General features: G+C 40.7%; 2 protein-coding genes across 8 annotated transcripts in view; one reads left to right on the top strand and one right to left on the bottom strand.

Moving 5' to 3' along the window:
• Window positions 1-14,047, top strand: part of LOC129755355 (trichoplein keratin filament-binding protein-like) — a 90,683-nt gene that overhangs the window by 18,449 nt on the left and 58,187 nt on the right. The window lies entirely within an intron of this gene.
• Window positions 1-14,047, bottom strand: part of LOC129755347 (DNA ligase 1) — a 51,128-nt gene that overhangs the window by 14,183 nt on the left and 22,898 nt on the right. For 5 of the 6 annotated variants that reach the window (XM_055751786.1, XM_055751787.1, XM_055751785.1 and 2 more), the window contains exons 3-5: window positions 2,110-2,251; window positions 1,655-1,744; window positions 543-1,173 (exon numbers count right to left, since the gene is read on the bottom strand). In XM_055751786.1, coding sequence (XP_055607761.1) covers window positions 543-1,173; window positions 1,655-1,744; window positions 2,110-2,251 — 863 coding nt within the window. The remainder of the gene's footprint in view (window positions 1-542; window positions 1,174-1,654; window positions 1,745-2,109; window positions 2,252-14,047) is intronic. The other variant, XM_055751790.1, reaches the window with a different exon arrangement.

Genomic DNA, 14,047 nt, shown 5'->3' with positions numbered 1-14,047 from the left:
ATACCATATTAACACCTTCATTTCCTCCATAGAAAGTTTTTAAAATACATACGTTTGAAACTGCCCGGATTCTAAATGATCATAGCCTTAGTTGCACAAAATTAATTAAGTCTTGTTCACTTCGAAAAAGCTGAATCTAATAAATTGTCCTTAGTTTCTCTTGTAAGAGGAGTAGGGTAATGGACTTATTTTGGTTTTCTTCAAAGTATTTCGACTAAACGAATGGTTTTCAAGATAAACGCATACCTAACTGTTCCATTCCTGAATGAACTAAGCATAGGATTTCAAGAAAGTATGAGATAAAAGTTGGTAAGTACTCCTGGATAAACAGTGTTACCCGCAGAGACTTAAAAAGTTTGCAGAGATTGATGATCCTGGGGCATCTCGACGAATACTGGACGTTTCTTTATAAACGGCTCGGGTAGTGGTGGAGCTCATGCTTATATTCAGGAGTGAATCCGATTATATAAACGTTATTCAGTTAAACCCCCCTTAGGTTTTCCCGTCAAGATATGACAAAAATTAATAAAATGCTAACTTACCAATAGCTTCCGTTCAAGCTCGGCAATCTTACGTTTCTGTTCCTCGGTCTGTTTGTACGCCGTATCGAGCTCCTTGGCCACCGCTTGGTATTTGTCCTCCAAGATCTTGGACTGATTCTGCGCCTCCACAGCTTCCTTCTTCAGAGAAGTAATCAATTCTGCTTCCGGTCCAGCGATCGAGCTCTTCTCTTCGCCTCCCATCGGATTCCAACGTTCCCGGGACAGTTCCGCCTCCAGGTTCTGCACCCGTTGGGCCAGCCGTTTGTTCTCCCGCTCCAGCGCTTCGTTGTTGCGCAGCTCCGATGCCAGCAGCTGTTTTGTACTCTGCAAATCGTCCCGGATCTTATCGATGTCGTCCATTTCGTCGACCTCTTCCTCGTCCGGTGGGGGAGCCTTGAGGTTAGCCCTCGATTCCGACCGCGCCAGCTGTTCCTCTAGGGTCATCTGACGCCGGAACTTTCGCAACCCATCCAGGTTCGGTTTACTCCTATCGTTACATTTGACCGGCTTCAGCGAAACGCCGGACTGAATCTCCTTCAGCAGAACATTGTGGGCGGCATCTTTCTCAGTTTCGAAGATGAACTGATCCTTGAACTTGGTGATCGTCTTGGACTTCAGGATCGGTTGGGATCTGTAATTTTGGGGGGCTCGGAGTTAGTTTCTTTTGAATTCGGTACCGAGTTTAGTTCTGTTTCTGTGCGTGTCATGGTTATTTTATGAGCAGTATTGTATGACCATGATTGTGTAAGAAGTTACAATGAACTGAAGGAAGAATCTAAGATTCATGCTTAGAAAATAACATTCCAAAAGTTCAGATTCAAATTTCAAATTGAATGATTTATGATTTTGAATTCAGAATTCAGTTCCATCGTTCATCCAGAAAAATGATAGGTTGGATGAGAAAGAATCTATTGTTATAATATGGAATATGTTGTAATGATGATTGGTGTCCATTTTTGAGTTCTGAAAAGTGCAGAAAGTTCTCGTGTAAATTAAGTGTAAAATTGTCTTTTTGATATTCAGAATTTTCTTAATCCTAATGAGTATAATCTGATGCTTTAACAGTAACATTGAATACAATATTGCATGAAACGAGGATATTATTACGATACCTATCATTGCACTCAACGTGGCGCAGTTTTCTGCCCTGTTCCACCTCTTTCATCATGTCGGACCAATCGGGCCGTTTACGCGGTCGTTTTCTGCAAATAAAACCGAGGGTTATTTATTAGGAAGGGTTAGTTCACTTCCGGTCGAAAAGGGATCCTTCCTGTCCTCTCGTTTTTGTGGCGCTGATATCCTCCTGGGCTCATAGATACAAATTTAACAGGAAATTTGAATACAACAACATCAAATCAATATCAATGAAGCATTTCCGAATTTTGTACATCGTTAGCCAATGTTTTAGATTTCATGCCCGCAAACGATAACAAATAGAATCTCTCGACAACTATCCAAAAAAAAAAAAACGAAACAAATAACTTTAACGTTGAAACATTTTCGAGACATTGAAGGACGGTAGAAAATTGAAAATAAGCTTCGCTAAAAAAAGTCATGCGGAACGTACTTGAGCTTGTCGACGAAATCTTTCTGCTTTTCCGACATTTCACCCTTTTTGAATTCCGGTGGTGGTCCAAGTTTGGGTGGTGGGGGAGGTGGCGGAGGGATGCCTGAGTTTGGAGGCATTGGTGGTGGTGGTGGTGGTGGAACTGAAAAGTTAAATGAAAATGGTTATTAAAAGTCATGTCCAATGAAAAATCTATACAAAAAGGCGAAAACTTGTCATTGTGAATGAAAAGAAAATTGGAATTTGCAAGAAAAGAAAAGCATCTTCATTCCAGACGAGCTGATGTGTGTGGTGAAATTGAAAAAAAAAAACGTTCGTGTGATTTTTTTTGTACAAAAAGTATAGAATGCGATCCGCTACGCTCACAACCTGAAAGAGCAAGTTTGCTGGTGTTGGGAGAAAGTGGTAGAAATTTTGACACTTTTATCACATTTTTTAAACTTTACCATGCGAGCCTGTGGCCTTCAAGAGTTTTTACAACACGTGTTGTATTCTCGCATGCTGCAATAGCAATATTTCTATCACATACGGCTAGAGCAAGTTCACTGGTGTTGGGAAAAAGTGGTAGAAATTTTGTCATTTTGAAAATTTTACCATGCAAAAATGTTTTCAAGATCTTTGGGCGTTGTATTTTTTTACAGCACTGTTTCTATTTCTGCCGTATGTGATAGAAATATTGCTATTTTTGCATCACAGCATGCTAAAATACAACACGTGTTGTTAAAAAACTTGAAGGCGACAGATCTTGAAAATGTTTTTGCATGGCAAAATTTTCAAAATGTGCTGAAAGTGACAAAATTTCTACCACTTTTTCCCAACACCAGTTAACGAACTTGTTCTTACGATATATATCCGTGAAAACGTTGGTTAGAGCAAGTTCATTAGTGTTGGGGGAAAGTGGTTGAAAAATACAACGCCCAAAGATCTTGAAAACATTTTTGCTTCGTAAAATGTTTAAAATGTCTAAATTCCTACCACTTTTTCCCAACACCAGTGAACTTGCTCTAAACTCTGTTTCTAGAAGCTGATGTCATCCTAACAGGTTTTGATTGCTTCGATTGTTAAAAATAATATACACAACTATGCTTTTGGTTTTTTTTTCTCCAGCATCGTTCAATAAGATGTTCGCTTGAAATATTTTCTCGGCAACCTCAATTTTAGATCTATGAAAATTTAAAATTAGTATCAAGTGTTGAGATTGAGAGATAATTAAATGATAAAAAAGCTGCGGAAATGTGAAAAAAAATTTAACAACAAATGAGAGCTATATAATTTATGGTATGACAAAACCCCTGGGAACGCAGAAGCAGACCAACTAGCTAGGGAAGGATCTCAGGGACTGTTGATTGGACCTGAACCTTTCTGCGGAGTATCGAGAAGTGCCTTGACTATGGAGCTCAAAAACTGGGAAAGCACCATTATTGTTTTCAACTGGAAAAAATCGGAGGGAGCAACTCAGCCAAAAAGATTCATTGAACCAAGCGCACGACGTTGGACATTGTCCAACGAAACAGCATCTCAAAAGAATAAACATAATCAAAACGATGACTGTCGGTTCTGCGGGTTTGAAAAAGAAACTGCAGAGCATCTTCTATGCAACTGCTGCGCCCTCCTAAATAGGTGAGAGCTTGTACTTGGGGCAAAGTTAATAAGCGCAAAAGATATATGGTTGCATATCAGCCCTAAGAAGGTTATATCATACATCTTTGATATCATACCCGATTGGGATGAAATGCTTAGTCAGCAATCAACTCCAATCAATAGTGCAGGTGAACCTGCACTGAACCAAATTGGGTGATTAAATTTATAGGGTCGTTTTAATAAATCTTATTAATCACAGTCAAATTTTAGCTATTAAATTATCCTTTAAAAAATATAGGAAAATCCAATAAATTGTATCTGCCTCACTCAATTGGTGAAATGCAAAGGACAATCCATTAATTATTAAACCAAATTGGGCTATGAAATTTATAGGGTCAATCTAATAAATCTTATCATTCAGTGTGTGATAGAAGCTAACGATAAGTCCATTACGAAATATAGAAAAATCCAATGAATTTTAGAAGCTCGTTATACCTAATAAAACATATATGAATTTCCTATACATTTCATCATTCTGAAGTTAGAACACACGTTGGCGTGCCTGAGTCGTGATCCGCATCAATCTCTGTTAATTTGTTTGGGAAACATAAACCCAGAAAAACGATTGTTCGTGTTTTGTGCCAGTAGTAATTTTTCGCCGGAGGATTTTACCAGCTGAGTGGCAGCAAAGATAACTTTTCATCGCTGTGATATAAGCAAACATTTAAGAACGTAAGTTAGAAAAGTGGAATGGCTGAACTACTTGGTGTTTATATTTCAATATCTATTCTAACAGGTAAAACAAAGTAAAATAAGGGACAGCAGCGGAGGAAAACAGATTCGAACTTTAGCGAGAATGCGCACGGTTCCATTCTTCGCCATGCACAGGTACCTAATTCATTTTTTAAAACATAATTCGTTTGAAACTTAATGCGGATTTTTTTTTTTTTTTTCAGGAAACATAAATCCACCCGAACAATAGCACCCAATCCGCTGAATCTGGATCTATGTACCAGCCAGGATAAACATGCATCAGGCATGAAACTGCGTCCCACCATTCAGAACAAGTGTTTGAAGTTCAGTGCAGTGTAACTTTTTTAATATCTTGATTTTTTATAATAAATGTCTGAATCATATAATTTTGGTTAAATTTGTTTATTTGGATAAATAAGATGAGAAATAGAAATTAAATTACAGGCATATTTGATTTCAATGATGGAACCATTCATTACACTAGTTTAAATAATAAATCGTAATAATTTTCCTATCTATATCATTCATTGAAAATTCTGATAAAATAAATCATTTGTCTTGTGATAAAAAGTATTGGATTTTCCTTTAGTGCGAAAACACTAGAATTCCCAATAAACCTTATAGCCGGATTTTGTTCAGTGTGGAAGCATATAGTAACGCGGGGTAAATACCACAATGGATCAACTACTATACTGGTCGCAGTGGGCTCTCCCCTACAGGAAAAAAACCCCTGGTATAAATCCTTGTAAATGGTAAAGAGGTAAGGTGTTAAAAATGTGTACATATTTTTTTATATTCATATATTTAAAATACCTTAACTCTATTTAAGGGGATTTGTGGGGGACTGGGAAAGGGCATTGAACGATCCGAAAACTGATATACAATGGATTGTGGTAGCAAGCCAACCGGAGTAAACTCGGCAAATTGGGAATTCTAATAAGGATACTTGGGAACCTTTTTAGAAATCTTTATTGTTTCGAATAGTTGTCAGGGAGTAAGATGAGCCAAACCTGTCCCACTACTGTCCTGTTAACTACATACAGTCAATCGCAAAATTGATCGTACACACATGGTTTACCAACTCTTTTCAATTATTTGGTGTGAAAAAATAGTTCAACAATTATGATTTTGAAGCACATTGATTGTCAACAGGTTTAGCTATTGATCTGATTGCCACGATTTTGAAAAATATGTTTTGTTTATTTTATAATCCAAGAAGTTTATAAAATTCTCAAATGAGAGATATGCAAAATTGATCGTACACCTTTTATTTAACCTGAAATGGCCTGGCTTCGACCAGACCGAACTGAACGTCATTGGAAAATTCTTAAACTGCAGATTTTAAAATTCATGTAATCAATTTGCAAGACCAAAACAAGTAAATTAGTTCATTGGGATGTGTTCCTTGGTTTATAAACTATTCATTCTGGTTGATAAGTTTTATAGGATTTGTACAAAATTGAAAATATTAGTACGTTCAACTCAAGTGTATCGGAAAACTGCTGATGGCGTTCAGTTCGATCTGGTCGAATCCCGACCAAATATTTTATGTGTAAACAAGACCAATGTGGATAAGTGAAGTTTTTATTGTCAGTGTGTCATGTCAACACCCAGCACCTACTTGGGCAGTGTTTGTTTTTGTTTATTTGCTGAATTTCGAAGAGTTGTGATCAAAATGGCAAACAAGCGCAAGGAAACGGACATCGTAAACGCGATCGTTGATAAAAAAGTATATGTTGTCGCGGAAAGTCATTGCGGGAAATAGCATAAGCTGTCGGAAGAACCCACTCTATAGTGCAGTACATCATCAAAAAGTGGAAATACGAAGGAACCGTGAAAAATCTCGATGTAAGAGGAAGAAAACGCATGAAAAATCTCGATGTAAGAGGAAGAAAACGCATCTTGATTCCTACAGATGAACGGGTAATCGTGCGAACTCTGAAAAGGAAACCTAAAACAAGTATTCCGAAACTGGCCACTGAAGTCGCTGGGACCATCGGAAGACTTGTCAGCATAGATACTGTCCAGAGGGTACCGCACAGGAGCGGTTCAAGAGGTCGTGTAGCCCGTAAGAAGCCCTTTATCACAAAGGTAAATATTAAAAAACCACTGGAGTTCACTTAGGCTTATTTTAATAAGCCTATACAGTTCTGGAACAAAGTTCTACTTACTGACGAAACAAAAATAAACCTTTTCGGATCGGATGGACGGCAAATGGTGTGAAGAAAACCTGGCCTCAGCCTAAGAATTTGGTTTCAACTGTAAAACACGGGGACTGCAATATTGTATTCACAAAAGAGAGTTAGTTGAATATGACTTTATTCTTCAAATGGTGATTACAGAATGAAATGAAATCTTTTCAGTCGAATACCTAACAACCCTGATTGCTATGATCTGACCTAATTTTAATATTGGATTGCTATGATTGCACGTGGTAACATTTCCTCCCTTCTAATCTTAGAATAGATTTGATTGAAATCTAGAAGGGATTCTTCGTGTTCGTTGAGGCCGACCGATGGATACAGGAATGAAAACCTCTGAAGATGAACCACAATCAGCAACAGCGTCATGGAAATCTTCATCTCGTGGTGGACTAGAAGGAACAGGGCTGTAAACAGGAACGTCATTCTCTGGATCATCGATCGGTTGAGTTCTCGCTTCAACAGGAACTTGGGCCACCGGTAGTAAATTCTGGACTGGTTGAACCTCGTTTGGTAACCGCACAGGATCTTGAAGGGGTTCCAATCCAAACATGTCTACTAGTATAGTGAGTGGACTAGCTGATTCGGGGCTTTCTTCAATCGTGGTTTGGCAAGGCTTGAGATGGTTAACATGAAACCGGATCAGCTTCCGCCACTGATCTAGTAGTACCATGTGATTGCCATTTCCGATTGATTCGATGATAGTTCCGCGTAACCATTTCCACTTGTTGTTTGAGTGATGTTTCGCATACACCTTATCTCCGGGCTTGAACTGTTCTTAACTGGGGTTGCACTGAATCTGGTTGCAAATCGATGATAGCGGATGAGACCAAAGATTTAACAGCTCCATCCAGTCGAGTCCGAATAAGTTGAGATTCGGATGGCTTGTCACGTAACAGGTCGCAAATTTGGTGATGTTCTCTAGGGTAACGTGACACTGAAGTTTTCCGGAAATGTGTAGTGTTTTTCCGGATGCTGATTTTGCTTGATGATCAGTTGATTGAAGCTTTGGAGATCCCAGTTTGTTCCAGACACGTCTTGAAATGACAGTGATGTCAGATGCAGTATCGAATTGCAACCTAACAACTTTGCCATTGATGGTAACGTTGGTGAACTTACGTCGGGATTCGGCAACATGGTTGATTGTGAAAATACTGTTGATGGTTGCCTTCTTCTTCATTTGCTTCTTCTTGTTGGGGTTTGCTGCCGTGTAGCAAAGACAATACCCTTCTTTATGGCCGACTTTGCCACAGGATTCGCAGGTGTGGGTGGTGTAGGAACAATCACGAACGTAGTGAATTCCGCCACATTGCCAACACGGAGTCCTTGGAATGTTTGAAGCTTTGCTGATGTTCGGCACAAATGTTGATGTCGATGATTTTTGTTCCACCAGGGCCGTGTCATGCTTCAGGTTCTGCAAGCGCTGGCATTCGATGATTAAGGATTCGAGCTTGCAGTCTCCGGCGTCGGTTTCCAACTTTGATAGTAGCCGGGTTCGGATGTCTGAATCACTTGAAGAGCGTAAACCGCAAATAAAGATGAGGGATTTGAACTGATCAGGAGAAATGGCATTCAATTCGAAATCTTCGCATCGCTTGTTAACGGTTCCAGCATAGGTCACGAAATCTTCGTCAACCTGTTTGGTGAGCTGGAAGCATTGGTACCGTTTGCTGAACAAAGAAACACGTGTACCAAAGAGTTGCTTCAACTTTTGAACGGTTTCGTGGAATTGAAAATCACGTGGATGATTCGGAAGCAGGAAATTCAGGTACCGGTCGTGGACACCTACGTGTAAACTTCGCAATAAAAGTCGCACCTTTGCCGCATCCTCGAGCTTTGCACCGTCCTGGAGAAACAGGTCTTCATACTTTTGAAACCAGCGATCGAAAGTGTGTCCGTTCTCTGGATCATAGTAAAATTCCTTGATGTTGGATGCAAGGGATTCTAGAACCAACTCCGGATTGTTCGTTGCCCGACTGGGTGCTTCTTGAATGTTGAAACTTTCCATTATGGCAATCATCCGTCGGTTTTGGTCAGAAAGTTGCTTGTTCTGCTCCAGAATGGTTAGGAAAATTTCCTCCATGCGCCTGCCAGAAGATTCTCCTTCGTTGGACTTGAACATCTTGAGGTGTGGGTTTGAAAATCTCGTCGCCAAATATTGTATTCACAAAAGAGAGTTAGTTGAATATGACTTTATTCTTCAAATGGTGATTACAGAATGAAATGAAATCTTTTCAGTCGAATACCTAACAACCCTGATTGCTATGATCTGACCTAATTCGAATATTGGATTGCTATGATTGCACGTGGTAACATGCAAACAGATGTTTTGAGGTTCAATGTCGGCCTCTGGACCTGGAATCCGATAGAACACCTCTGGTGGGAGGTCAAGAATCACATGAAAAATAAAATTCCTAGGAACAAGGAACAAGGAGATCTGGGAGAACATTCCATCTAGTGTGACCAAAAACCTCGTTGAATCGATGCCACGACGCTTGCAAGCAGTGCTATATGCCAAAGGTGGTCATACCAAATACTAAACTAGTTGTTTTTTTTTTTAATATTTGTTACTTGCTATGAATTGATTTGTACTGTACGATCAATTTTGCCACGCTTGAAATGGTGTTTTTTTCAACTTTTTTTAAATATGAAGTGAAAATGTAAACAATTTGTATATTTCTTTTCACAGTTAAAGAGTAAAATGGAGGTATTTTTCAACGGATTAAAGTTGCTCTCAATTATTTACTGTTAAACCCCGAAAAACTCATAATTGAAGAATGAATAATGAGTGTACGATCAATTTTGCGATTGACTGTACATACAAACGGACGTCTGACGACAAGCTTGCTGGACTAGGTAAAAACGTGTGAAGGATCCGTCGTACTCGTTCTAGTGAGATGATCCTCGAGTTGAAACGAAGTTCAGCAACAAACGGTGTATCCTTCAAGGTGCTAGCAGAGGAAGTTCTAGGCGAGAAGGCGGAGGTGCGTGCGGTATGTCACAAAGTAACCATCTGTATCAAAAACCTTGACGAAATGACGACAGAAGATGATGTCAGGACAGCACTAGTCGAGCAGTGTAAGATCGGCGCAGATCAGATCTCGATCCGATTGAGACAGGATCCTCCCAAATTCGGAACACAGGTTGCAATTGTGAGGCTTTCAGTGGTAGCAACCAACGCAGCACTCGAGTGCAGGTGGCTAAAGGTTGAGTTTGTCAGTTTGTCAGATAACCCTCTCCCAGCAACCAGAAGCATGCTTTCGATGCATGGAGTACGGCCACAAGTCGTTTGACTGCAAGGAAGTTAACAGAAGAGGATTATGCTGGGGGTGCGGGGAATCCGTTCACATAGCGACTAGCTGCAGTAAGTCGGCCAAGTGTCACTGGTGACCATGTAACTGGCAACCCAAAGTGCCCTGCCTACCAAAAGGCACTAGCGATACTCCAAATTGGGTGACCGATAGGGCCAAACTGGCCGCAATAGGGGTGACAGGAAAGTTTCCCATACAAGAAGTGGTCACATCAAATGAAGAAGGCTTCGTGATAGCCAAAGTCAATGGAATCTTCTTCTGTAGCTGCTACGCTCCACCGAGGTGGACCTTGGAGAAGTTTAGCGCTACGATGGATAGGATAGTCGATTTGCTCACAGGCCGCAGCCCCGTTATTATCGCGGGGGATTTCAATGCGTGGGCCCAGGAATGGGGTAGTTCCCATACGAACGTCAGAGGACAGAGTCTACTTGAAGCACTTGAAAGGCTGAATGTGGACCTGGCGAACGTAGGTTAAACTAGAACCTACCATAGAGAGGGACGTGAATCGATTATAGATATCACATTTGCTAGTCCCAGATGGACAAGTAATTGGAGGGTGAGCGAAGACTACACTCATAGCGACAACTTTGCGATCCGTTATCGTGTGGGTGAAAGTGCACAGTCAGTCAGAGGAGAGGTAATGACAGGTGAACGACGCTGGAGGGCACAACAATTTGACCGGAATGTCTTCGTCGAGGTTTTGAAGTGGGAGCAAAACCTGTCAAACCTGTCGGCGGAAAATCTGACGAAAGTACTCACACGTGCTTGTGACGCAGCAATGACGAGGAGAGTTAATCGTAGAAACCCACATCCACCAGTTTATTGGTGGACTGAGGAAATCGCGAATTTGCGTGCCAGCTGTCTTCGCCCTAGGCGAAACATGGAGAGAGCACGAACTCAAACGGAGAGAGACGAGCGTAGGCCGCTTTTCAAAAATGCAAAAAGAAACCTCTGCAAGGCAATTGAAGAAAGTAAAACGGCATGTTTAAGGACACTTTGTCTTGATGCCCATGTCCGACCATGGGGTGATGCCTACAGGATAGTCATGGCAAAAAAACAAAAGCGGTAGCGCACCATCTGAAATGTGCCCCAACAAGCTGAGAGAAATAACGAAAGAGCTATTCTCTCAACATAATATCAATAGCTGATCGCAAGTCCCGTACGACTGGAGTACAAGCGAGGAGGAATTATTATCGTAGGAAGAACTGCGCGACATCGCAAAATCCCTTTAGCTGTAAAAAGCTCTGTGTCCAGATGGTATCCCGAACATTGCAGTTAAGGGCGCGATTATGGAATTTCCCGAAACGTTCCGATCGTCACTGCAAATTTGTATGGAGGAAAGGATGTTTCCAGAGGTTTGGAAACGGCAGAAGCTGGTTCTGCTGCTCAAACCCGGAAAGCCATTAGGGAACCCATCGGCATACAGGCCAATATACCTATTGGATACGGTTGGAAAGGTGATCTTGAATCGCATCCAGCAGCACACCGACGACGAAGGTGGATTGTTCAACAATCAATTCGGCTTTCGACAAGGGCGATGCACAGTCGACGTCATTCGAACTGTCATCGAAACGGCCGATAAACGGCCAGACTCAAGAAGAGAAGAGGAGATCGTTTTTGTGCGGTAGTAACATTGGACGTGCGCAATGCTTTCAATAGTGTCAGCTGGGCAGCGATTGCTTCTTCGCTTATAACAATGAGGATACCGAAATATCTCTGCAAATTAGTGGAAAGCTATTTCCTGAACCGCAAGCTACTATACATGACGAGCGAAGGATTTCAGGAAAACAGGTCGATACTAGGCCCAGTCCTGTGGAATATTGCGTACGATGAGGTGCTGACATTGAGCCTCCCAGAGGGAGTAACGTTGGTTGGTTTCGCGGACGGCGTTGTGCTACTAGCGACGGGTTACTCAACAGAAATCGTCCAGCTAAAAGCTTTAGAGGCTTTAGAAGCGGTAGAAGGCTAGATGCACTCCAAAAGTTTACAGTTGGCTCACCACAAAACCTGATATTAAACCTGATTTACGAGGATAATGGCGAACAACTCGAGGATCCGCATTAGTCAGTGGAGGATAATTTTGAGTGTGGTTTCGTCGATCCTTCGGTATGGAGGGGCGGCCTGGAAATCTGGCCTTAACATACAGTGTAACCAGCAGAAGCTAAACAGTGTACAAAGGCGAATGAATTTGCGGATCATCAGTGCATACCGCACCGTATCGTCGGAAGCTGCATGCGTTGTAGCGGGAGTCATGCCCATCTCGGTTTTGTTGGTGGAGGGCTACTATTGCTACGAAAATAGAGGTACGCAAAACGTGAGAACACGAGCCAGAGATAGCTCCATGGCCAACTGTCAGCAGCTGTGGGACAGCTGAGGACAGAAAGAGGAAGGTGGACCCATCGTTTGATCCCAAATATCAAGGAGTGGATGGACATGTAGCCTCGCCGGTCTGCCAGACATGCGGTGACGTGAACGAGACACCCGAACACGTGGTAATCTGTCGAAGATTTGAAGAGGAATGGGTAACCAACAAAAAAATGCGGGGGTGAAGGCTGGCCGGATACGCTGGGCAGGACATGTTGCGAGAATGCCGCACAACTGTCCTGCAAAACAGGTGTTCAGTAGGAACAAGGCGAGCAGGGCGCATTTAGCGAGGTGGTTAGACCAAATGGAGCCTGATCTGGCAAATGTGGGATGTCCGACAAATTGGAGAACGGTTGCCATGGACCGAGTGAGTTTTAGGAATTATGTTCGTCAAGTTATGTCGTGAGACGGAATACTACGAAAATAAATAAATAGTAAGCAAAAAAAACATAAAAGGGCGGGAACAAGATCGATGGTTTTTAATTGAAATTGGTTCTTCAATTTGAGCAGTGTGAGTTACATCGATTACAACATCGATTAGAATATTCGACATTTTAAATTGACATGTCAATAAATATATGTTGAAAGCTTATTCACATTTGGTACATTGGACCAGTATTTATCTTTGATAGAGTCTGTTAGGATCAAGTGACTACACACATTTTTTAAAAGTCTCGTTTCATCAACATTTGTGTTACGTTACTTTTCTGCAGGAATTTACTGTTAAACCAACTTGCAAAGATAGATTTAGACATATTTGTTTATTTGAAACCTTCAATTCTCACGTCATGCTTCCTTCCAAACCCAAACCTGTTCCCTTCAGCCGTCCTTGCGTCGAAAAATTCCTCCCAATGTCAGATGTCAAATTATCGTAAAACAAAATCATTAATAACAGCTGCTGTACGCGCGCGGCTCATTGATGTCAATCGCATTTCCCCGAACATGTTAAATCGAGATATAAACAGCTCACCTAGTACAAGCGGCAAGTCATTGAATTATATGGGTAAACAAGCACGGTTGATGTTAAGGCAAGACATAGCGGAGACTTTCTCAAAATTTCTCATGTGGCAGTCGGATGCATTCAAGGAATAAAAAATTTATTACAAATTTATTTATACATACTTTCTTGCAAATTTTATACTATTCGAAACGAAGAGTTATAAGTTTTTCAAACTTGCTGATCAACCTGAATTTTTTTTTTTCGCTAAACCGTTCACATGAGATCAATACTGATGTTATGAAATCGCTTAATACATCTTTGTACCTGAAATTACACATTTTCGTAGGTGATGGAAAGAATGAGAGAAACATGAGATATCAAAAAACGAAAGAACAAACCGGTGAGCCGTTGTATCTTTTTCGAAAAATTCATGATATTTACGGCTAATGTTCTTTCGTTCTTTGATATCTCATGTTTCTCTAATTCTTTCCATCACCTACGAAAATGTTCACATAAGCTTAGTTTAGTGATCTATAAAAAAAAAAAATCTGCGAAAACGATGAAACTTTTTTTTTTCAAAAGTTGCATAACAACAGAGTCAAAGAAACTTGATTTCCAAAGAAACTTGACTTTTAAATTAAATTAAACGTGATATCAACTTGAAACTTTCATTATTTCATCTCTTCAACATCCGTGGATGGTTAGCAGAAGATAAAGAACCAAAAACGAAAAAATTTAGTCCTCAGAGAAACATTCAACTTTGCTGTTCAATCATAAATTGACAATTT

The sequence above is a fragment of the Uranotaenia lowii genome, chromosome 3 (assembly GCF_029784155.1).
Source record: "Uranotaenia lowii strain MFRU-FL chromosome 3, ASM2978415v1, whole genome shotgun sequence".
NCBI classification, from domain to species: Eukaryota; Metazoa; Arthropoda; class Insecta; order Diptera; family Culicidae; genus Uranotaenia; species Uranotaenia lowii.
Note: the sequence above shows the minus strand (reverse complement) of the source record. Positions and strands in the feature narration are given on the sequence as shown.